A 25917-nucleotide genomic window follows, 5' to 3' on the forward strand; every position below is an offset into this window, starting at 1 on the left:
CCTGATTCCTGGGATCAAGTCCCACATCGGGCTCCCTGCTCAGCGGAGAGCCTGCTTCTCCCTCTGCTTCTGCCTGCTGCTCACCCTGCTTGTGCTCTCTCTCACTATCTCTCTGTGTCAAATAAATAAATAAAATCTTTAAAAAATAATAATAACAACAAAATTTGGAAGATAAAAAGTGAATATACCAGCAGTAACTGACTTTGCAGAGTAAAGAAAAGCAAAACAGAAGCTCCTTCAGAGAAAAGCCAACTAGAAGCTGCTTCCTACTACAGAACCTCTGAAAGATTCACGAAAGAAATTAAGAGGCAGGTTAGGGGGATTTACATAGGGTCAAAAGTACACTCCCAGTTCCCCTACAACCGAAGACTACCCCTACCAGGCCCTAGGCAGAAGTCTGAATGAAAACTTAATCTGCAGAGATTATCCAAATAGACTCTGGACTCAAGCATAGTGAAGGACTGTTATTAGGTACCCCTAAGTCTAGTCTAGCAGTCATGTGAATTCAATGTTTATAAAACATTTTACTGTAACGACATTAGTCATAACTATTGGATAAAAGTGTTCGACAAGTAAGCCACATCAAGGAATTAACTGAGACTCTACCTGCTGAATGACAGATTATGTACCCCTAGTCTCCTCCCTCAGGATCCTAGAAAAATGGCAGCCAGGCTTTTTTAGTCAACAAGAAAGAATATTGGAGAAAATATCTCTGAACTTAAAAAAAAGAAAAGAAAACATGACTTCCAAACCAATGAAAGAACGGCTACAATACTCCCAAAGAGGGAGGGGGAAAATGGGGCACAAAGAATCAGTAATAAGAATAGCATCAGAGGGTGCTGGGTGGCTCAGTCATTTAAGGGTCTGATTCTTGGTTTTGGCCTAGGTCGTGATCCCAGGGTCCTGGGATGGAGCCCCAACTTGGGCTTTGCACTCAGCATGGAGTCCACTTGAGATTCTCTCCCTCTCCCCCTGACCCCCACGATGCTCTCGCACTCTGTCTCTCAAATAAATAAATCCTTAAAAAAAAAAAAAAATAGCATCAGACTTCCCAACATCAATACTGAGGGTGTGAAGATAATTAAGCACTGCCTTAAAACCTCAAGGATAAAGTATTTCCACCCTTATGAATGGGGACGACTATCAATTTAAAAATGAGGGCAGAATGAGAAATTTACAGCCATACACCTCTCAAAACGATCTCCCACTGGCCTTTAATCAAGAGGCTAAGGGAGATGTTGGGTCCTGGAAAGAGAGGGTCCAACACAGGTTAGGCATGAAAAGAATTTCAGTCCCAGGATGACCACTGCATAGCAGGTCTGGAGAGCAGCATTTGCAGACTAGAAGATGACAAAAGTACCCAGAAAAGATTTATCAATTTAAAACAAAAATAAAAAGGTACCCGATGTGTTTGACCATATTGAAAGAAGTTTTATGCCTCAGATAGAGACTATTTATTTGGGGATATATTAATGATACATACATGAAAAAGCAAATGAAGAGAACTATACAAGTACAAACTTCAGGGGGGAAAAGGTTTTACAAGTAAGAAATAATAATAGTAATTTACTGTACGACTCGGCTGAGAACTATATATATATATACTTGCAATAAGGCAAACACTGACTAGTGATTTAACCAACAACTGTGATAACATTATACAGAAGAGGTAGAGACAGTAGGTGGAAAAGGAGAAGGAAGTGTTAAGGGGACCAAATCCTTGTACAGAAGCCAATATATAAAGCCAAAACTGAAAAATTTTTTAAAATAGCTCTAAGTGTGTTAGCTAGAAATACTAAGGTAAACATAGAAGGAGGGCATACACAAGAGTTGACAGTGACTATCTAAGGCAATCAGAAATGGAGGAAGGGAACAGGTGACTATTGTTCATTTAAAGCCTTTGCTTTTTTAAATTATGTGCATGTATTCTTTTGACAAAAATTAAAACTGAATTAAAAATTGAGCATAAACAAGAATGGATATAAAACAGTTCTTGCTCTTCAAAACTAAATTTAACTGACATACACTTACAGATTGTTATCTTTGATGAAAAAGTTTGAGGAATTTTTCTAAAATTTCCAAAGAATCAAGTCTCTTTACTAGACACCAAAGATCTTTTTTGTAGAAGTACCTACTGAACACAACTGTTCCAAATTAGAGCCACCAAGATTCAATGAGTAAGAGATAAAGCTTTGAAGACAAGAGAGTTTTCACATCTTCCCATATTCTTAGTACCACTGATTTTAATTCTCCCCATCAAAGAGCTTGCAGAGTCTAACAAAAAATGGGGGAAGAACAAGAATTTTTAGAATCTTGACAATGCCAAGAAAAATTCCTCTCTTCCTTTTGTAAACATGCATGTTTCTCTGTAACTTCCATACACTTGTCTCCTATCTCCCCCTAGAGAATGTATCTATTACCTCTTCCACATACAGGCCTTAAAATTACCCAGAGGTAGTGACCGTATGTACAGCTCTCCCACATCCACTAGTCTTTCCTTCTTTAAGCCAACAACATTTCTGGCTCCTGCAAATGTTCTTCTCATATATAGTTTTAAGTCTCCTTTATCATCCTGGTAAAATTCCTTAGAGTATGCTGCAGTTAATATACCTCTTAAAAGAAGCAACCAGAATAAAGGCAAGGTGTAATTATGACTTTCCTCCCTCTAAAACAGCATGGTACCAATCAAAAAGAGACATCTTACTCAGGAGTCTCTGAAAAAAATATGTTCTAACTTAAAAAATAAATAAATAAATCCTATCATTCCTCATATTTCGAACAATTCAAACAAGTTTCCCATCCTTACTGTAACGTAAGTTAATGAATTTCATTCTTATCACACCCAATCAGGGGTCTTTAAGGCAAAGAGCTCTCATGTGTGGGCCTATAAAGGATGTCACAAGGAACCTGCTATTAATTAAGTACCCAAAGTTATGAATGATTTCCCTTTTTCTACATACATTACAGAATCCATGATGGGTATTCCTAACCAATTATCACTCTGACTATATGAAGTGGGAAATGCAGGGGCACATGGGTGGCTCAGTTGGTTAAGTGACCGCCTTTGGCTCAGGTCATGATTCTGGAGTGCCAGGATGAAGTCCCACATCTGGCTCCCTGCTCAGCGGGGAGTCTGCTTCTCCCTCTGACCCTCCCCCTTCTAGTGCTCTCTCTCCCTCTCTCATTCTCTCACTCAAATTAAAAAAAAAAAATGAAGTGGGAAATGCATTAATCAGGGGGAAAATAGGAAGGGTAACACCACCTAGTCCTGAATATCTCCATAGGAATTTCTCAAGAATATGAGCATTATGCATGTTGTATAGAAAAGAGTGAAAATATGATGTCACCATACCACACATGCTTAAAAGTTTTCCCAGGACAAGAAGATGTTCATAGCACTACAGAAGAGTCCCTCTTAATCAATTTGCAAGATGAATCCATTTTCTCCTCCCTGCTGAAAAACCTACAGCAAATCCCTACTGCACAACAAACATAGCTAGGAAGCCACTCTCTCCTGCTCCTTCCAACTGAGTTTTATGTTTATCAAGAGTTGTTTAATATAATAACCTGGTAATACAGTTGGCATAATATTTGGGAAATATATAGTTGAAGTGAATATTTTGTAAAATACACAAGTGAGAACTGTTTCCATAAAAACGGAGTATTTTAGAGACAACTAAATTCAATTACCATGAAAAGCTGTTACTTAACTGTAGAAAAGAATTGTAAAAGACTGAAAGATCTAGAACAATCCAGCACTCAACTTATTTTTTTTTCTAAGATTTTATTCATCTATTTGACAGAGAGTGACACAGTGAAAGAGGGAACACAAGCAGGGAGAAGCAGGCTTCCTGTGCAGCAGGGAGCCCGGGCGGGGCTCGATCCCAGGACCCTGAGATCATGACCTGAGCCGAAAGCAGATGTTTAAAGACTGAGCCACCCAGGCGCCCTGCAAGCAACTGACTTTAAAAAGTAACTTAGAATTCTAAACACTGTAAACACAATGAGAGTCTGGGTTATATAAAAGGGACAAAGAATCTAACCAGCGGAACCACATTCAAAGAAAAGTACTAGGTGTTACATTAAAACACTGGCAAATTAACAATTATGTTAAAATAAAAAACCTAAGTATATAAAAACATACATATATATGCATACATACATAATTGACTTTTAAATCTGATCACTATCTTATTTTTATCATTGTTATGTTAATCACCATACATTACATCATTAGTTTCTGATGTAGTGTTCCATGATTCATTGTTTGCGTATAACACCCAGTGCTCTATGCAGTACCTGTCCTCTTCAATATCCATCACCAGGCTAACCCATCCCCCCACCCCCTCCCATCTAGAACCCTCAGTTTAAATCTGATCACTATCAATTCTACGTGCACAGGATGAGAGGTTTTAATTACAACTCAGATGAAGAAAATAGCAAGAGAACTCATTCATGGCAGTGTACAGATGGGCCAAATTCAAAACAGTCAGCGTCAAATTCCCATTACACTCACAATACACAACAGCAATTTCTGAATAAAATTCAAAAGAAAACACAAACTTAAGAAAAGTTAAGTTCCTTTTTTTTAAATAAGCATCGCTATACAGCAAAAATGCACGTACATCCATAAACTATCTGTCTTGTTTTTAAAATCCAATGAAGTTTAAAATCTACTATTTAAATCCCCAAAATACAGAATTCACAATAATTTACAATAATTCATGGGAAACTTTTATACCTTTGTTATTGGTACAATCATCATTAGTTCTGGATCTCAACATCAACCAGGGTATCACAACAAAGCATTAAGAATTTATGCTAATTTTACAATTTAAAGCTGGGGGACAGGGGAGGAATAACAGCACCCTCCTCATAAGATTTTTATTAGAATCACACCTGACACACAGCTACCACTCAATAAATGTGACTAATAGTTATTATTATATTTTCCATTTCAACAAATACTTTAATTGTTATATCCCCAACACAGGTACTAGTGCCAGGAAGTTCATATTTGCTTTAAAAAAAATTCTGTCCTTCGTAATGGGGAAGCATCAAGTAATTTTCCCACTTATACTAAATTGAAATTGTACATTTTCAAAATACCTCATCAAATACCTCATCAAACATTAGAGTACTAAAAAAATGAAAAAGGAATTTAAGATATAAATCACTGCCCACTGTAACCTCATGAGGTCCTGAATATTACAGAGCTCCAAAACAGTATTTGATTCCAAACCACTCTAATGCTAATAAATGTATAAAAACAGATTAAATGCCTTTTCATCTAACTTTAAAGTTAAAATTCTTGCAATACTCACTATAAAAGTCAAAATGGCACACAAAATTAATAACATGTAAGTTATATCAGGCTATATTTATACACCCATGAAATTCCCACTTCAAATACCCTGTCCACATAAAATAGCTGGTATTGAGACAGAGTGTTTCTTAAATGTTATTTTTTATCTAAACCCTCCCTGAAAAACTTGTGAATCACTTTTTAAAGATGAACAATTCTTATTTACGGATTACACTAATGTTAAATAATTTCGTCTAAAACTAGTCTTTAAATCAACTAAAATTCTTTGGCATGAAGGCAATGTTTTGTTGTTGGTTATCCATTCATAATTTTAAGTATTTCAGTAGCTAGAACCAGAAAGAAAGTGACAGATCTCTTACAATACCCCCATTCTACCTCAGTAATAAATAGTATAACTGCACCTAAATTTAAAGTTTCGCAATCTGAATTCAGTTATATACTCTGAATGAGCATCAAACAAGCATATGACAGTCACTGGGAAAAAGATTCCCTGAGTCTAAACACTAAGATGCTTGTTCAACTTGTTTAAACAAAGATACTGCTAAATTAATGATAAAAGGTACGTGACTAACCTCCAAAATTTAGAATTCATGACAGTAGATACTGTTTATTGTATATGAGCCTTTTCTAGGCAATCAAGTTTCCCTGATGATAGCTAGAGGCCTTATACTTTGAAAATCCACTGCTTAGCCTCATCCTCTCATATAGTATATGTTCAGTAACTACTCAAATTGTACCATCTAATCCTCATACCAACCTTAAGCTACGGCATTATCTTCTTAATACAAAAGAAACCAAGGCTGAAAAGATGGATCCAAGTCAACTGGCACATGGTGGCCTGGCTTAATACCTTGCCCTAAGTCACAAAGCTAGTGGCAATGGCAGAATCTGATTTCAAAATTTTATTTTTCCAAGTATACCGTATCATCCAAATAGCAAACATATAATAATTATAAACTCAACAGTTACTTAATTCTTTTCAAATTATATTCCTTTATTACTGCTTTTCAAGGACAGAAATCCTTAGGAGCTTCAATAGGTCCCTTCAATATTTTTGCAATAGACATTTGATCGAGCATCTATTCCTTACTTCCCAAGAATCCCAGATTTCTGATTTGAGAACTCTATTTGGGGATCTTTGTTGTTCCAATGAAGTCATTGTAGAATATGAGTCCAATGAGGGCACTATTAAAGGTAGCTATATGACCTGAGTGAATCGCAGAACTTCTGGAAAAGTTGGGACACGATATAAAATAAGGCAATATGCAGCCCCAAGAGCTGGAAGCAGCCATCTTTGGATGAGAGAAATCTAGGCAACATCATTAAGCCACTGGAAGAAGTCTTACTTAAAAACAGAGAAAAATGCAAACTCATAGACTTTTATAAGGGTGCTTCTCATTTCAATGTTCTTTCACATACTGTTCCCTACTCATGGAATATCCTTTCCCCCTTGTTAATACCTCCCATCTACTGCACAGCTATTATGCACCAGGCATCAAGTGAGACGTTAAACACATGTTATCTCTAATACTGAAAACTAATCTACATCCAAAATCTACAAGGTAAACCTTATCCTCACTATTCATGGATGAGAAAATTCAAACTCAAGGAGACTTGAGTGACATTCTCAATACCACACAGCTAATAAGCAGAGCCAGCATTTAGGACCAGGTTTATCTAGCTCACAAGTACTTGTTCTTTCAACAACATGCAGTCAGCCACATGGATCTTGTCTTTAAAGGTCTTTGCTCAGGCATCAGATCTTCTGTGAAGCTTTCTCTACCCATTTACATATTTCAGGGATAGCTCATTTACAGAAAGGAAATATTACAATGTGTCATCACTGTTTACATATTTAAAATGCAGGCTCCTTAAAGATAGGAGGATCCAAGGAACACCAGTCCCTCCCACAATGTACGACATAGGCCAGTGAAGCAATAAACATTTGTAAAATCATCAGTGAATGGAGATATGAAGCCCTATCTATTACAGATTAAATTCTTTAAAATAAACAATTGTCATTATACTGAAATATCCTCTTATATACAATGTTTCAGAAATGTGGGTTTTAGGAAGAAAAGTGTAAATATTTCTTGAGCTCATATATTTGCTGCATATACTAAATGTTGCCCTGCCAGACGTAAGAACCACAGAGAAACATCAGAAATTCCAAACAGTAACTTTATACATTTTTTCCAAACCAAGTATTTCATATGTACCAAAAGCTCTTGTGTTTAGTAAACAAAGGACATATTTACTATGCACATAATAAAAATCAAATACACTTAAAACACTGGACTGTTGGCTTTTCTAGAACCAAAGTTGCCTAATCCATGTCACTTTATCTGTAAGTGAAAAGTATGAACCAAACTATCTCCTAGATTCCACCCAGCTCTAGGATTCTGCTGTAATTCAATATCACTAATTGTCAACTTCTCAAGAGTGCTTCCCTAACTACAATCTAAAAGTAACCTCTCAAACAAGATCTCTGCTATCATACTATTATAGTGCATACTTATCCCGGACATTTTTCTCATTTAATTACTTATGTATTATTATCTCCCGTAGTAGAATATAAGCACCAAAAGAACAGGGATTTTACTGTATTCATCAGCACATCCCAAGGCTTCACAAAGAACACAGTAGACACCCGGTATATGTTTGTTGAGGAAATAACATTCAAAGACTAATAATGCCTTGTTGCCCAACATGAAGAAAAAAAAGCAAATCGTGCAGTGCTGGGCATGTCCTGCATTTTCCAAATATTTTCTAATATATTATGATACTTTGCCTCAGTATTAATCTTAAAAGGTTTTTTTTGGGGGGTACCCAAATTACTTTATACGAAAGAATGCTACAAATGAAGAACCTAAGTAGATGTTTTGGTGTAACAAAGGTTTTAAGAACATTTAGCGACTACTTTAAATACAAGATAATTAGTACATAAAAAGCAACTTATCAGTTCCAAAATCATCCGCACACTTTCCAAAGAAGATTTCAGAGTAACAGAGTAACAAGAATCTTATCAAAATAAAGCTTAATGAAGCAAAGAAGAATACAAACCATCCCAATAAGTCAAGACGGTAGTCTCCATTTTTCTGAAGCAATGCTGTCTTCCCATCTCTCCCAATTTCTGTATACAGCCTGCTACCGATACTGACAGAGAAATCTTACAGACACCACCACAAGTACAATGACACAGCTTCTAGTCAGTATCTTATTTCCATTAAAACTTTTCCCAAACTCAAGACTCTCTTTGGACCATGAGGCTAAAACCCTACCACCTCACATCTGCTTCTCTTCCTCTCTCGCAATTAAGCCTCTCGAACTTTTCCCTTGGGATTCAAATCTCTGCCATCAAGACATTTTAATCCCGCTGCTATTCCTAAGTGCCTGCTTTCTCCCAGTGCCCTAGGTACTCTGCACCCGAGGGGAAAAAAAGCCCAGGCTACGCATCCTTGCTCTTTCCCACCCTAGCTTCTCCCCCACCCCCTCCACGGGCGCCCGGCAGGTGCCTCGATGGGGACCTCCGCGCCCCGGCCGCCCAGAGGCGGGGCACACAAAGGACCCGCACGGCCCTCCCCAGCCTCCTCCGGTCTCTCCCTTACAGCCCCATCGGGTCAGCGCCCTGGAGAGCCGAGGCCCGAGGGAGGCGGCGCCGGCTCCGCGGGGACCAGCGATGCTCGCCCCGGGCGCCCCTTCCTGACCCCACCTTCGCCCACGCCCCACCCACGAAGGCTGCCCCGGGTCGGGACCCTCGCCCGGAGAAAACGAAAGCGCATCCCCAGCCCGGAGGCAGGGGCCGAGCGCAGCCCACCGGCGGGCCTCCGCCGCCCCTCGCCGCTCCCCCGCGCCCCAACGGCCGCCCCGGCGCGCGCGGGCGCCCCCGCTTTCCTCCCGCGCCGCCCGGCGCCCCCGCCCCGCCCCCCACCCCGGGGGAAGGGCCCACGCCCGCCGGGTCGCCCGGCACTCACAGGCTGCCGGAGCAGGAGGTACAGACGAAGGAGCCGATCGTCATGTTCACGTAGGTGGGGCCGCGCTGGTCGCAGTCGAAGCACTTTCGGTTGTGCGGGAGACCGGTCATGTCCCGCAGCATCTTCAGGTGCTTCTCCTCCTGCTTCCGCTTCGCGCTGGCCGCCATGGCCGCGGCGCCGAGGGAGGAGGCCGGCAGGGCCGGGAGCGGGAGCCGGGCGGCGCTGCGCCGGGGGCCCGCGGTCCCACGGGCCGCCCTGGCCGCGGCCGCCGCCCTCCGTCAGCGCGCGCCGCCCGCGCCGGACCTGGCCGCCTCGGCTCGACTCGACTGCGCTGGGCGCGGCGCGGACGCTGCGGAGCGCGGGCTGACGGGTCACACCAACCGGCCCGGCCGGGACAACCGACGCCGCCGCCGCCGCCGCCGCCACCTTCCCGACTTCTCCTGAGGGGAAAAGAGGAGGAAGGGGGACGGCAAGAGGAGGCCCGCCCTGGGCGGCCGGAGGCCAAGTGTCGGCCGGCGCCCCCTGCTGGCCAGGAGGAGTTAGTTACTGCGGCCGCGCTGAGGCCTGGATTTGGGCGGGGGCCAAGTAGCAAAGATGCAAAGGTGCTGGTGATGATAGACAGTATTTATTGGAGAGCTTATATGTGCTAAGCGCATTACCTGACTTAACTTCCTCCCCTGCTCAAAACTCTCCAAGGGCTGCCCCCTGCTTTGGGGATAATTCATAATTCTGGGGTTCCTCACTGTGCCTTAAAAGGCGCTCCCTCATCTGACCCCACCTCCCTCTGTGTCCTCTGTCACCATCCTGGTTTCTCACTACACTGGCTTTCCGTTTGTACCCCACACACGACAAGCTCCCTTCTGACCCAGGACCCTTGCCCTGCTGTTCTTTCTCTATTAAGGTTTCTCAATCCTGCCACTATTCACACTTCGGACTTGATAATTTTTTGGTGTGGGGGATATTGGGTTGAGGGATATTGCATGGCATCCCTGGTAGCCTTTATCCACTAGATGCCAGAACCACCCTCTCCCCACACCCTCCGTGTGGCAATCAAAAATGCCCACACATTGCCAAATGTGGAGCCAGGGTAGACAAAGATGTAGTCAATTCATTTATGCACGCTTGGCGGGCAAACTTCCTCAACCCAACCAACCTATTTAAATTTGCGACCCACCTTCCTGAAAGTAGCCCCCCATGAAATAGCTGTGTTGGGTTTTCTTCCTAGTTCTAGCTGTTTGAAATCCTGCTTCTTATTTAGTGTTTACTGAGTGTTGTCTGGGATCCCCGGTTAGGCTCCAAACAGCCTGGCCCCAGCATTTTCCTCACTACTCCACCCTCTGCCCCTCCCAGAGCTGGAAGCTAGGTGCTCAGTGTTCATGGGATGAATACATTCAGTATCTCATTTAATCTTCACAAGATCCCTTTGGGGTAAGCATTACTGTTCTTTCCGTCTCACAAATCTGGAAGCTGAAGCTCTGGGGAATTAAGTACATTTACCGAGGATACATATGGGAAAACTGGGATTGCAACCCAGACAGCCAGACTGTAGGACCCAAATCTCTTCATCGCCCTCAGCAAACACAGCCAGCAGGATGTTAGAAATCATCCCTGCCCCTCGTTTCCCAAAGGAGTGCAGGGAGACCCAGAGAGCTGAAGTTCCAAAATCACTCAGCTGGTGAATGGGAAAGTAAGATTAGAACCCACATTTCCTAATGGCCAAGGCCAGCCCTCAGACATCCCTTGAAAGTAACTGGACGAAACGCCCAAATGAGACTTCATGTTAATATAATGCCATCAGTAATAGCTAAATATTACAAGAAAGTGATCAACAGATTTTGGATTGGTCAATGGATTTATTTTTTAACTTTCTATTAAGGGGAATATCAAACTCCCATGAGACTGTGGCCCATCGTCAATTATCAGCTCATGGCTAATAGGCTTTCTTACCCTCCCCGTCGTACCCTCACCCCTCCTATTATTTTGAAGCAGATTCCAGACAGCATATCATTCATCTGCACGTATGTTAGTTTGCATTGCTTAAATAAATAAATAAATAAATAAAAGCTTTTTTTTAACTGAACCATGATACCATTAGCACACCTAAAAAATTAATAATAATTCCTTAAAAATCATGAAATATCCCAGCAAGATTTGAAGTTTCTCACTGATGTTTTAAAAAGATGCTTATAGTTTATTTTAATTCATACATTGTAGTTGGGTAATATACCGTACTAAAGTGTGTTTCTGTCTATCTCCTTTTCTCTTGTAATTCCTTTTTGTTTTTTTTGGTTTTTTTAGGAACTGGGCCCTTTGCCATGTTGTTTCCCACAGCCTGTGTTATTTAACACCCCTGCCTTTCTTAAAATTTGTGGCTGGGTCTAGTTCACTTGTTTCCAGTTCAGTTTTTGTTGTTGTTCTTGGCAAAATTTTATTTCTTTGTCTGCTTCCATCAGGCAGCGCATGATGGGGGGAGGGGGAGGGAGGTCCTTTCTATCTTTTTATGATATTAGCAGACATTGATGATTAATATCTAGATTCCTTAATTTATGAAAGGTCACAGAGTGGTGATAATCTAACTCTGTCATTCCTTCTCTGTTTGTCAGGTGAAATATTCCTATAAGGATAAACTTCCCCTCAGCTACTCTCTGGCACAGTTTCTGTCAGAAAGACAGTTTAAATGTTTGATTCCTTTCCTTTATTCACAAATTTTCAAAATAATATATTGGTTTCCTATCACCTTGCAATGGTGATCAATATGTTTGTCAATGTCACGAGCGGCTCAAGAAATTAAACGTAGTTGATATGTTTCATATCGTTGGTACTCACATTGTCTCATCACTGGCCAGTGAGAGCCTCTTCAAGTTGGCTCCTGAGTCTTTTTGACAAGGCCCTTGACTTAAGGTCATCTGGAGCACCCTTACACCAGGGCCCTGGGCTGTTTAGGAGAAGACAGGGCTGGAATGTCCAAACCAGGCCTGAACAAAACAGGCTCACTTACCAGCCCCACTCCAGCTAAATATAAGACGCCCAGCAGACTCTTATTCATCACCAACAAACGCACTTAACCCACAGCCAGTGGCTTGCTTCTCTGTGATGCTCCCTTGTCATGTGTACGTTTTCTGGTTCATCTCTCCATGGTTTGTCATCTGATAAATGCCAAAATCAGAAGGCGTGGCCGTAGCACCTTGTACAAACAGTTTACTACGCGGTTGTTTTATTGTCATGTTGTTTAAAGAAGCAGCAGCTGCATTTCCAGACTATCCATCTGTAGGAAGGTGAAGTTCAGGGGACGTCCAAAATATGTCCTACATGTAAAGCTGAAAGTCATGATGGGCTGAGTCTTGGCTTTTTCGTACTCTGTATAATATCACAGCAGGTTTCTACTTTTAAAAATCCCAAGGGAAGTTTGCAGTGTGTCAGGCCAGACCATTTATTTACTGAAATTTGCTTATCCCTCACACCAACGCGCAAGGACGTATTATTATCCCCACTTTATATAGGAGGAAACTGAGAGTCTGAAATGCTGGTTTGCCCTAGGCTACGCTGGAAATGAAGCAAGAAGCTGGGATTCAAACTCACATCGGGCTGCGCCACCCCAGCTTCCCCTTCCAGTAACTGAATCCTGGCCCTGCTTATGAAGCAGAAATCACCTTCAGAGACCTTAGCGCGGCAGCCAGAGGGATCTTTCAAAATGCTAATGTGATTCAGGCGTCCCCAGTCTCCTCCCCCTGCTTTAAGCCCTTCAGTGACTTCCCATTGCTCTGAGGCTGAAAGAAAATCTGGGAGGCCCAGAAGCCCTTTGAAAGTGGCCTCCTTCGTGCAGACCATGCTAGGCCTCCCCACCCTGCCCCAGCTCCAACATGCCTCAGGCATGACCCTAAATCTCCACCACCCTGCTCCAGCCCCACTTCCTTCTCTGGTTTTTATATTCTCTTCTGTCCCACCTCAGGGCCTTTGTACATGCATTGTTGGTTCCAAAAAGAGACTTCCCTCTCTTTCCCTTCTCCTCCCTTAGATCCCGCTCAATATCTGGCTTCAGAGATCCTTCTCTTTCCCTCCCAATTAAGCGAGACCCCATATAGGTGCTCATAGTAGCATGTACCTCTCCTTTGGAGCACTTGCTGCTATGGCTATTTACAATGCTTTGTGATTTCATTCCCTAGCCCCCCACTACACAGTGGACTTCACTCAGGAGGGACCTAGGTCTGCATCGGCTCACCATTACTCCTCCAGCACTTAGCATGGTGCCTGGCTAAGGGGCTCAGTAAGTATTGGCTGAATGAGTAAGTGAAGGCAGCAGTGGGGAGCCAGAGAATAAAGCTTCCTTCAATCTTATGCGGTGGGTTCTGGGTTCTGTTTATTGTTGTCTCGGCTGTTTTGGCTCCTGGAATGACTACAGCTCTGCCCAAGCTCCTGTAGTTTTGTTAAAGAACTTGCAAATTCTGAAATCAAACCTCTGATGGTAAGAATCCAAAACCTGACTTGCTTAGAGGCTCTCGCCCGTCTTATCACCAAGGGTGACTCAGAGAAAATGTCCTGAACAAACCGTGACATTGGGAGAGGCCCCAAGGAGCCAGCGACAGAGCTGCCAACTCATCCTAGGCTACCCCACCCTCAGCGCCTGGAGGCCAAGCCCGGAAAGGAGGCCCTTCTATGTCTTCCCAGACAGCAGAGCAGGACAAGCATTAACAAGTATCAAAGGATAGGTAGAAGTGACTTAATTGCCCAGAGCATCGGAGTGAGGAAAGGAGGGCTCCCCATTGAAGCAGGACTCAAATTTAGACTTAACAGTATTCTCTGGGTTACCCACAGGGTCAAGGGGATCCACCAACAGAATAGAAAGAAGATATTGCCAGACACACGTGCGTGTCCCATGTCCATCCCTGCCACCAGCAGCATGCGACACATCCTGAATTCATACTTTTTTTTTCCAGATTTTTATTTAACTTCTAATTAGTTAACATACAATGTAATATTCATTTCAGGAGTAGAGTTCAGTGATTCATCACTTACCTATAACACCCAGTGCTCATTACGACAAGTGTCCTCCTTAATCCCCATCACCCGTTTAGCCAAATTCATGCTTTTAGTAAGTCCTGGATTTACTTTGTGAATAGCACCATTGTCTTGTTTTCTTGGTTTGCTTGGGTATTCAAACGTCTCATTTGTTAAGTATAATTATTTTTAAATATGCCACAGTTTTTGTGACCCCATGTTTTCATATACTGGGAGCCTTGAAAACACCAAAGGGGCATAAACCCACTCCCCACCTCTCTGCCCAGCTCCGGCTTGGAGCACTGACCTTTCAGAAGCTCCTGGCCCTCCCTCAGACACCCAGTTTCGGGCTGGTGAGCCTGGACGGTTGGGGATCCTCGAGTCTACATTCTTAGGGTCTTCATATCTTCTTTTCCTTCAGGACCCCCTGATGCCCCAAGCTGATTTTGATTAGGAGAGGCGTAACCAGATGACAGTGAGAATTTACAATCTAGGAAAACTGGACCTGTGGGTTTTCCCTCTTTCTTGACAACTTCCCTCCCCATAGCATGACTTTTTCCAGCCAGTGGCCCTGAAACCAATGCTCATTCTTATGGCCTGTTTAAGCAATGCAAAAGGCAAGTAATGGTGGCCCCATTAATTCCCCCCAGGCCCCCAGGGTTTCACAGAATGAATAATCACAGGGCCTGTGTATAAAGCATTGCGGAATAATATTCAACTCCATTTTTCCCCCTTTCTTCTGTTGATAGCGCCTTCCTCTAGCTGTGGTTTGATTATTTTTAACATTGCTCTCTGATTCGCTTTTTAATTTGCAAGAAGCAGTGAGATAGAAAAGGAAGGAGGGGAGAAAACCTACAGAAGACATGCAGTTAGTGCACACTTCCTGGAAACATCGGTGTGGTTTCAGGGTAGTCTCTGCAGAGAGCGCCAAGAAACTAGACACCTGAAGGACCCAAGCCCCGCAGCACCAGGCTGTCAACCTGGCTTCCTTCTCTCTCAAGACACGGGGATAAACAGAGAGGCTGCAGACCTGTCCCCTACCCCCACCCCACCCCACCTACCTCCATAGCTGTCCAAGCTGTTAAGACCTTCTCTTCTGCTGGGGTTCATTTTACCCTGTCCTTTGTGAGCTTTGTCTCACCAGCCAAATTCTGTCTGCCCAGAGAGCAGGGATCAGGTCATAACCTGTGTCTCTAGTTTGCCAGGCCCTAGAAGGATCATGCCAGTTGGTTGACAGAGCCAACCCCAGGCCATTCTGGAAGAACGATTGCAGATTACAGCTAGACTCCAGTTATCCATGTATCAGAAAGTCATTTTCCGGATTTTAGAGGGAAACCAGAAATACCTTTCAGCCTTCACTCATTCATTCATTCATTCACGAAATCTCCATTGAGCACGTACCAGCTGCCAGGGTCTGTGCCGGACACTAGGGATTGGGCAATGAACAAGGCAGAGTCCCTACTCTCCTGGACCTCCTGCTCCCACAAGAGCAAGAACAAACAATAAACATGTTAATAGAAATGGACCAGGTGGTGCTAAGCGCTCTAATGGAAAATGAAGCAGAGTGAGGGAAGGTGGTGTGAAAGGAGGGAATGTTGCTGGGTGGTCAGGGCAGGCCCAGAGGCAGGCAACACAGGGAAAATTCTGGCACTGGCGCATGTCAGAAATCATAAGGAAAATGGCCTGTTACAGAGACCCTGAAACTGAGCAGCTTCCCTTCCTCAGATCGTGCCGGAATCAGAAATCCTGAACCGCCCTGCCCTGGCCGCCTCTGGAGAGCTGGAATCATCATCTTTGGAAGCCAATGGAGAGAGAAAAGGTCCCTGCCTCTGCAGCAGGAAGAGTCCCAGGGTAAGAAATGCTCCATTCAAGTTGTCAATGGAACGTTGTTCTTGCCCATTACTGAAGAGAGAAAGGGGACCTTCCCTTCTGGTTCAGGGGAAAGAAAGGGGCCCCTGTGGGGAGAGAAACCTCTAGTTATCAGAAAAGAAACAGCCAGCAGGGCCTATGGGACTTACAGAAAAGGAAAATGGACCCTTCCCCATCAGCCCTGCGTTAGGAAGTGGTCAGATGGAGACATTTTAAAAGTGGGTCTCTGAAAAGGTTCCTCTTCCTTGTCTATTTCTCACCTAATGCTGGCAGATGGGTCATGGTTCCTTGTACAACAGGAGGTGAGCTGAGCACAAAGTAACTCTCTTGAGCCCAGTCCAATGATGTTGCCATCACACCTCACCTCCAGAAGGGAAGCAATTGCCCAGGATTCCACTGTTGATATCCCAGTAATGATGACTAGCATTTCTTGTCCTGAGGCATTAAGCCCTCTGCAGAGCACATGCTGAAAGTAACCCCATCAATCCTCACACCAGCCTTGGGTGGGACGTTTTATTGTTACGCGCATTCTACAGATGAAGAAACCAAGATTCCTGAGTTAAGCACCTTGCCAACGTCATATAGCTGGGAAGTGATGGAGCTGGGATTTGCAAGTTGGCCCTTTGTCTCCAGAGCCCATGACTCAGCCTCCACAGTCAGCGCTGCGGTGTCTGGTGGGATGCTCTTGTCAACCAAGCCCGATCCTACAGGAAAGCAGGAAAAATCAGGAGGTATGTGCGCTTTCCTGCCCTCAATCTGGCCGTTGAGGGTCCGAACAGCCCGGCACATAACTGGCACATAACTAGCCCCAGGTTTCTGCTTATGAGGATGCGGCCTTCCCCTCAGAGCTTTAGGCCGTGCACTTGAAGGAACTGTCTTCTCTCAAGAAGTTATTTAGATGAGGGAAATTACCTGAAAAGCCACATACACCAAGCTCCCACAGTGAAAACCTCCTGAATGTTCATTTAGGTAATTGTTGCCCTACAGATTTGGTCCTCAGTGAATGTGCATGGGGCTCCATAGAGCCAAGTCCGCTTTTGAGGTTGGGGAGCCCCTGGAGCAAGTTACAGGAACAAGCGCATAGCTATTTTTATCATAAGGATAATAATGTACCACTTTATTATTAGTCACCGTCCCAGCCCTGGGGGGTTTGATGATTCAGAAGGTTGCGGTAAGGACTGAATGAGGTGATGTACACAGCACAGCACCTGGCATTTATGTAAGCCCTACAGTCATTCTTCTTCTTATTTTAAATATGCCTACGAATTCCCTTTCCTTCACTCGGTGTGTGTTGCTTGTAAGACACCAAGTCAGCCACAACTGCAGTTGAACAGCAATTGGCTCGAAGCTGCTCTAAATGAACCACCTCCCCCCACCTAATTTGTGGCTCCTCTTTGACCCAGGCAACATCACCCCCTAATTAGTGGTAATCACGTGTGGTCTGGGGAATCTGCAAGGCAGTCGGTGATACGCTTGAACAACTGTGTTTTACTCAGCCCATACTGGCTTTTATCTGTTCTGAGTAAATGTCTGACTGTATCTGGTTCAATAGATTCTGCAGATGAAATGCTCCAAACACGTCCAACCATAGAAGCTACCCGCTCATTGATTATTGTTCTATTTGGAAGAGTGAGCGTGCGCATCTGTGTGTGTTGAGGAAGTGGTGAGAGGTTTCTTTAAGCAGACCTACATCCCCTACGTGTGCCTTGTGCAGGACAGGAGGGCACTTATGAGCACTGTTTCTGAGTCAGACTGTCTGCATTCCAATCCTGGATTTCCCCGGGGAGCTTGAGGATGTAACTTCACTTTTCTGTGCCTCGGTCTTCTCACCTGTAAAATGGGAATGATAATATCACCTACTTTATAAGATTGCCCTGAGGATTAAGTGATTTAATAGGTAAAAGCACTTAAACCAGTATCTGGCAGACAGTAGGCACTCTACAAGTGTTAGGTATAATTATTATATTCCCTTCTCTTCCCATCATCCGCCCCACCTGCAACTCAGCCAAGGTAAGCAAGCAAATATATGTGCATGTATACACATGTACTAGCTGCCTAGAACACTCTTTTCTGTGATTGTTTCATTTGTTTTTTTTTAATATCCTAAGTACTACAGGAGTACAATCTCATTTAAAAAAAAAAAAGCTTCAAACAATGCTGGTGTGGTGGGTTAAGTGGCATCCTCCATTTGAAACCTCAGGATGTGATCTTATTTAGAAATAGGGTCTAAAGGGATGCCTGGGTGGCTCAGTCAGTTAAGTGTCTGCCTTCACCTCAGGTCAAGATCCTAGGACCCTGGGATCGAGTCCTGCATCAGGCTCCTTGCTGAGCAGGGAGCCTGCTTCTCCCTCTGCCTGATGCTCCCCCTGCTTGTGCACTCACTCTCTCTCTCTCTCTCTCTGGCAAATAAATAAACAAAACCTTAAAAAAAAATAGAGTCTATGAAGATGTAATTAGTTGAGGATCTCAACATGAAATCATCCTGATTTAGAGTGGGCCCTAAATCCAATGCCCTTAGAAGAAAACAAGAGGAGGGGCACCTGGGTGGCTCAGTCAGTTAGCCTCCAACTCTGGATTTCAGCTCAGGTCATGATCTCAGGGTCCTGGGATTGAGCCCGGCATTGGGCTCCACACTCAGCACGGGGTCTGCTTCTCTCCTCCTCTCTCTCCCTCTTCCTCGGCCCCTCCCCCTGCTCGCTCGAGCTCTCTCTCTACTATAAATAAACAAATCTTCAAAAAAAAAAAAAAGATGAGAAGATACACACAGATGCACAGGGACAGAGGCCATGTAATAATGGAGGCGGAGATTGGGGTGATGCTGTCATGAGCCAAGCAAAGGCTGGGCCCACCAGAAACTGGAAGATGCAAAGATGGATTCTTCCCTGGAGCCTTTGCAGGGGGCATGGCCCTGCTGACACCTTGATTTTGAGCTCCTAGCCTCCAGAACTGTGAGAGAATAAATTCCAGTTGTTTTTAGCCACCTAGTTTGTGAAACTAGCATCCCTACCAACGAATACAAGTCAGTAAAACCAAAGATCCCCCCCGGACCATGGCCAGGACAAGGTCTGCCGCCACCACGGCCTCATCCTGGGTACCTCACAGACCATGCCCCGTCCCCGATGCATGTTGCCTCTGATTCATGACCTTAAAAGACAAGGGAATCCTCTAGAACAATGTCTCCTTCTTTCATAACTCATGGGCTTTCAAGGTAATTTTAACAATACTACTTCCTCTTTCTCACACAGGTTACATTTTTCGTTTCACTTAGTCTACAAAGTTGATTAATATAGGTCCTTTAATATTAAAGTGGGTCCTTTCTCTGTAAGAACTGGAAGTTGCCCTTTGAAGGGTTTGGTCCCATCTTGCAGCTGTGAGCATGAGACACAGTGATCCATCCATACAGGACAAGGGATCTTTACATGCAATGTTTCAAATTGAACAAGTGTTAGAAATCACCTATGCTTCTGACTCTTAACAGTGTGGGGGTTACCGCTCCTTTTGAGAATCTGGTAAAAGAGGCCAACTCCCCATTCCTGAACTGTGCACCAAACACATAATATATCATCTCAGTCCCATCCTTGTGCCGAGGTTAAAATCCCCCTCGTTTTGCAGATGAGGAATATCAGCCTCTGAAAGATAAAGCAAAATAGTCCTCAAAGGGATCTGTGGCAAATCCAGGAAAAGAGCGTGGGTTCTCCATGACCCACCATCTCCCTGAGGCTCCTTCTGTCTCTCAGTCTGAAGACCCCAGTTTGCCAGCAGAGGCGACAAAAATGGGGGAGAGGGTACCTAGGGAGGGGAAGCCCCAGACTGAAGGAGCCAATGGTCAGAGCAAGGAGAGAGTCCGAGGTCTACACCTTTGACACAGGTGGTGACCAGGACACCACAGTGGGTTCCCAGGACCTGGCTCTCTTCCACTCTCCAGTGAGACCAAGAAAAAAGAGAAGAACTTTACATTAAAGCAACAAAACCTTGGATAATGCAAGGGGAATTTATTTTAAGCAACAATCTTTGCATTTCTGAAAGAAGTTTATATAATGTCCTCTGCAAACCTCTTAAAAATAGAATAGCACCTCATTTTTCTTAGATGATTTAAATGTAGATAAATATGAAGGCAAGAGGACAGGGTAGTCAGGAAAAATAAGTACGTGGTCTGCAAATAGCATTCCCACTCCCGTAGCCTGGAGCAGGCATTGCTCGTCCACATGGTACCATGTCTACACCAACACCAGGTGTGGTCTCAGAATCCTTCCCCTCAGCACTCCAGATGTTACTCCCGATAGGCAATGAGGTCTGCAATCTATTTGCCATCCTAGTGCTAAATGACCTTCCACACTGTTTCTAGTCTCTTGTGAGTAGATATTTCCCTGTAGTCCCATTTAAACTTTCTGATGGCTTTACTTGGTTCGGCAGAGGTCTAGAGACCTCCCTTTCTAGGGCAGTGATCTCTCCTAGGATTTCTTCTCATGGCTGGGCTCCTACATCCTCTGTCATGTGAAATAATGAAGAGGGCCCTAAAAATTCTCACGAACTTCCTGAGGTTGACATGGGCTATGAAGACAGTTCTTTCCAAGTATCAGGTTCAACCTTACTATTGCCCATAGGTCTTTTGTCTTGGTTTTTGATGCTCTTTTCTAACAGTGATCTCTAGCCTCTCTCTCTCAACTACACCCCTAATGCCCTGATGTTAGATATTGAAAAAGAAAAAGATAGAAGACACAAGTCTAAGCTACCTCACGAAATTCAAAGACAATGACAGATAAAGAACGGTGTGGTATTTACCATCTTGTCACTCTAAATATCAAAGAAGAGCAGCTCTGGAGCACCTGGGCGGCTCAGGGAGTTACGTGTCCAACTCTTGATTTTGGCTCAGGTCACGATCTCAGCATCATGAGATCCAGCCCCATGTTGGGCTCTGTGCTCAGTGTGCAACCTGCTTAAAATTTTCTCTTCCCCTCTACCCCTACCCCAACCCCCCTAACCTCGCACTCTCTCTCTGTCTCTCGCAACAAAAATAAAAACAAAACAAAACAAAAAAAGAACAAGAGCATCGGTAGGTATCCACTATACAGTTTAGATACATTGACCCTAGAGCCCAGTGCTGGCCTCCTTTTGTGACTCTGTTCTCTCCTTGTGTCACCAAGCATTCCAGAACGACTCTGGAACCTCCAATCCTATGTTCGCCGCAGTGCCCCTTAATCTGGTGATTTGTCTTCTGTGATATAACTGTACTGCCCCCCAAGGGAACTACCAAGTTAGCTCAAATGAAATGCTCCACCTAAGTGGAGGAAGCCACATGCTAGGAACCTTGCAGCCTGTGTGGAGGAGTGTGGCCGAGTTTTCTGTGCAAGAGATGGAGCTCAAGAGCAGGGCTGAACCAGAGGTGGTATTGTGTTTTTGGTCTTCCAGTTCAAAGTCCGGTTTGAAACAGTGTAATCCAGAGGTGCCTGCGTGGTTAGGTGGGTTAAGCATCTGCCTTTTGCTCAGGTCATGATCTCCAGGGGTCCTGGGATTGAGCCCGGCCTTGGGCTCCCTGCTCAGCAGGGAGTCTGCTCCCTCTCTCTCTCTCTCTCTCTCTCCCTCTGCCCCTCCTCACTGCTCTTTCTCTCAAATAAATAAATAAGATCTTAATCAAATAAATAAAACAATGTAAACCAAAGAGGTTTTCATACTTTCTGATGTGATTTCTGTTCAAGCAATCCTTTGGTCTTCCTGTTTCCATGCTCTCCTTCCTCCACTGTCCATTTTCCAACCCAATGCTAGAGGGGTCTTTTTAAACTTTCAGCTCATGTCCCAATTGCCCCTCAAAATCCTATAATGCCCACTCCCCGCCCCCACTTCTGTAGGCCTGTCTACAAGCCTCCTCTCCTTCCTGTCTCCTCTGCTCCAGCAACTCTGACCTTCTTGCCCACATCAGAAAGACACCAAGCTCCCCCCTGGGGCCCTATCTAACTATTGCTTCTGCCTTAAGCTGGATATTCCTTGGCCAACTGCCTCGCTTCTCTTCATCCTGGTTTCTCCACAGGGCCTATCCTGGTGGCCCTGTTTAACCTGTCTCCACATATGCACACTCTAGGCCACCATCCCCATTAGCCTACCCTCCTTTTTGTCTTTATTTATGTATTTTTTTTAAAGATTTTATTTAGTTATTTGACAGAGAGAGACATAGCAGGAGAGGGAACACAAACAGGGGGAGTGGCAGAGGGAGAAGCAGGCTTCCCGCTGAGCAGGGAGCCCGATGCGGGGCTCGATCCCAGGACCCTGGGATCATGACCTGAGCCGAAGGCAGACGCTTAATGACTGAGCCACCCAGGTGTCCCTTTGTCTTTATTTTTATTTTCCCAAAGCACTTTTGAACTTCCTAGGTACTATATCATTCTTACTTATTATGATTACTGTTTATTATCGGACTCTCTCCCATGAGAATATAAGCTCCAGGAGGGCAGGAATCTTTTTCACTAATTTTCTTTATCACTAATGCATTCCAAGGGACTTGAATAGTGCTAGGTACTTAAGAGGTTCTCAGTTAATATTTGATGCATAAATGGTTCAATGAGGAAATAAACGAGAGAATAAAGCCTTTGTTCTGGGATGCATACTGATTCGTGGCAAAAAACATCCCCTTTAAAGGGTTTCTGAAGTAAGGAAATGGAGGGGAAAATCAACATTGTAGAAAGACCGAACACAAATAATAGCAGTTACCCTTCTCCTTGATATATTACTCACCGGTGGTATTTACCTATTTTTATAGGAACAAAACTGACAAAATTTCCAGCAGGTAGTTTTTACAGTAATTTTATTTTTAAACTGAAGAAGTTCCCAGCAGATCTTTGGACCAAAAAACAAACTATTGCTTAGATTACTCTGACAGAACATTAGGTTTCCCTTCATTGGATAGGAAGCAGAAATGCACGTACAAGGAAGTGGCTTAAAAGTCATAAGTATTTTGCCCAAAGAAAGATGCTTTTGTGGTTGAATGATGGAATAATTTATGCTAACTACCTTTCAGTGACTCTAATTTTGCACGCAGAGGTGAGCTCATGTAATGAGGAGCCAAAAAGCCTTAGTGAGACAAGCTCTCTGGACTGTTAATGAAATTCCAGGCCCAAGGGTAACACTAAGGCAGTGTAATGTATTATCATAGAATAACCGTCATCCCATCCAATTAACTTTTGCAGAGGAAGCAACCTTGAATCTAAATGCCAACAATATTGGGCTATATAAAGACATCATGATTCTCTTTAAAAGAAAGTCCAACATCGGAGGCCCCATGAAATTGTGTCCGCAAAACTCTGAATCTGAGGGAGGAGAGGAAATCTCCTGCAAAACAATAATACAAACTAGATGTACTCAGAGGCTTTATGCTTCTTAAGGGAAATGTACATTTTTGTAGCAGTTTCTGTTTGAAAGACTGACAGGTGTGTCTTGTTTCCTTCACTGTACCTTGCCGAAGTACTTTTCACAGTCTAGATGCCAACATGACTGATTAAACGGGAGCACAACAACATTCTATTATGCAGGCATAAAAAAATTGCAACTCGGGGCGCCTGGGTGGCTCAGTTGGTTAAACGTCTGCCTTCGGCTCGGGTCATGATCCCAGAGTCCTGGGATTAAGCCCCGCATTGGGCTCCCTGCTCGGCGGAGAGCCTGCTTCTCCCTCTCCCTCCGTCTGCCACTCTGCCTACTTACGCTCTGTCTCTATCTCTGTTAAATAAATAGATAAAATCTTAAAAAAAAAAAAAAATGCGACCCTAACCTTTTAAAAAAGCATACGTAATTGCTAAGACCTGATGAGAGGTGACACCAGAGGAAAGCTTTGCCGATGAATCCCTGGTGTAAGTCAAAGGTCAGCAGCATTTCATGGACAGAGAAGGAAGGGGTTAACCTTGGTTTCCTAGACAGGTAGCCTCCTAAGAAAACCCAGGCCCTGTGTTTAAATCTGGCCTGAATTTGCAAAAATCTGGAACCGTCCTTCTTGCTGCCTTCGAAGTCAACAGGTATTAGCGGGGCTCAAAGCCAGGCCATTCTCTGTGACCTCTGTGGCCGCAGTGGCCAGCAGTGTCGTCTGGCCCTTGTATCCCGAAACTTCCTCATCACACACCCTCTCCTCCTGACCTTGCCTCTTTCTCCTCTTCACACGGCTGCTTCTCAGGAGAGGAAGACCCTGAGTTTCTCATTCCCTCCCTCTGCTCCTATACATCTTCCCGTGCCCTGCCTTCCCCATCCCTCTGACCTCCCACCTGCCCCCTATCTTATTCCGTGCCAAGGTTATGAGCTCAAGCTCAGGAACCCGGCCACTTGGGTCTCGTTACCACTCCGCCCCCAACCATGTGTGGGACTTTGGTTAGGCGCCTCCCCTGCCTGTACCCCGATCCTCTCATTTGCAAAGTGGGTGGCAACACTAACCATGTTTTGGCGAGTGTTCAATGAGGCAGCACATGTAAAGTGCTCTGCACAACGTGGGGCACGTATTACCCCCTGTTGTCATGATCTTCAAATGCAGAAATGTATGTATCCTCCAGGCCTCGGGCCAGATGTCAATCTTAGGTGAAGCCTGGCCAGATTTTTTCAGCCGGATGTAATGGTTCTTGGTTCTTGTTTACTAATTTGAAGCCTTGAATACTAGCTTGGCATTTTTCTTATCCCCTTGGAAAGGTAGCATTGACCGAGCAACTAGATGTGTCAGGCATGGGGGTTCAATACTTCATGTGTATCCTCTTACTTGTTTCTGAAAAGTAGGTATTACTACTTTCATTTTCAGGTGAGGAAACCAACCCTCACCAAAGTGAGATTTACAAAGCAAACATGGCCAAACTCACATGCCTCCTCCTCTTCATTTCTAGATTAAATGTCCTCCAAAGGCAAGGTCAGCAACTCTTACTCACTTTCTGTCTCCATCACATGGAGAAGGTGTTTGTAAACACCCAAGTGTTGATTTGACATGAATGTACGGTTCGGATACCAGAGAGCCTGGTGATATAGGAATTGGCATTTGTAGAACATTGAACGACATTCCAATGCATATCCAATTCGCCTGCATTATCTCATTAAAGTCTTGCAACAATTCTAAAAGATATGTATTTTTATGGTCTTAACTTCTCAGATAGGGGACTGGGAGGAGGAGAAGTTAATTGGCTTTCCCCAAGCCAAATCGCCAAGGGTGACAAAGCCATATACTGCCCACTAGAACACCATCACCTTTTCCCCAATAGCATCTGAGATCCAACCAATGGCACCAACCAATGGTATCTTGGAGACAGAAGAAATTTTATATGAATCTCAAATACTGCAAAAGAGGCAATGGCCACAAATTGGCAGAAAACGTGAAACTGTTTTGCCAGAGTTCAGTTCTTCAAAAGGAGGAAGACAGACAAACCCTGAGCTAGGCCAAGTTAAAGAAATCTAATTCTCATTCTGTGGGAAGAAATATTCAGCTCAAATAGTTCCTTTAATCCAAACATCAATTTATATAAAGTAACAAGCCAATGGATTTAGGAACTCTTAAACGTCATCCTTCCTTGTCCGAAGAATTCACTTCTAGAACATTCTTTCTTGTCTTTCCAAAGGGTCAGGCATGGTGTCATTTCAACGTCTCTCCTGCAGTGGGACCCCTGCAAAGGGGTTGGACTGGGTGACGTAATTGTTTTTATATTTCCGGATATGAATGAGCAGGTTGGTGTGTTACACAACAGAGACAGAAAAAGAATGGCTGTGTCTTTAGTAAGCGGCCCCATTTCAGGATACAGCCCCTGT

General features: G+C 44.0%; 1 protein-coding gene and 1 long non-coding RNA gene across 18 annotated transcripts in view; one reads left to right on the forward strand and one right to left on the reverse strand.

Annotated features, from left to right (window-relative positions):
* Positions 1–9749, reverse strand: part of AGFG1 (ArfGAP with FG repeats 1) — a 73227-nt gene extending 63478 nt beyond the window's left edge. For 4 of the 11 annotated variants that reach the window (XM_073877712.1, XM_025890470.2, XM_025890437.2 and 1 more), the window contains exon 1: positions 9301–9746. In XM_073877712.1, coding sequence (XP_073733813.1) covers positions 9301–9467 — 167 coding nt within the window. In that variant the 5' untranslated portion in view covers positions 9468–9746. Of the gene's footprint in view, positions 1–8389; positions 9084–9300 lie in introns of those variants that run through there. The other 7 variants (XM_073877703.1, XM_025890428.2, XM_073877680.1 and 4 more) reach the window with 5 other exon arrangements.
* A 3691-nt stretch (positions 9750–13440) lies between these two features.
* LOC112837880 (uncharacterized) overlaps positions 13441–25917 on the forward strand; it is a 39632-nt gene continuing 27155 nt past the window's right edge. For 4 of the 7 annotated variants that reach the window (XR_012373939.1, XR_012373938.1, XR_012373943.1 and 1 more), the window contains exons 1-3: positions 13441–13564; positions 16021–16146; positions 16701–16895. This is a non-coding gene — a long non-coding RNA (uncharacterized lncRNA). Of the gene's footprint in view, positions 13565–16020; positions 16147–16437; positions 16896–17716; positions 18593–25007; positions 25836–25917 lie in introns of those variants that run through there. The other 3 variants (XR_012373940.1, XR_012373941.1, XR_012373944.1) reach the window with 3 other exon arrangements.

Source organism: Callorhinus ursinus, unplaced genomic scaffold (genome assembly GCF_003265705.2).
Source record: "Callorhinus ursinus isolate GAN/ISIS: 27379988/994484 unplaced genomic scaffold, GSC_fseal_2.0 scaffold2, whole genome shotgun sequence".
NCBI lineage: Eukaryota > Metazoa > Chordata > Mammalia > Carnivora > Otariidae > Callorhinus > Callorhinus ursinus.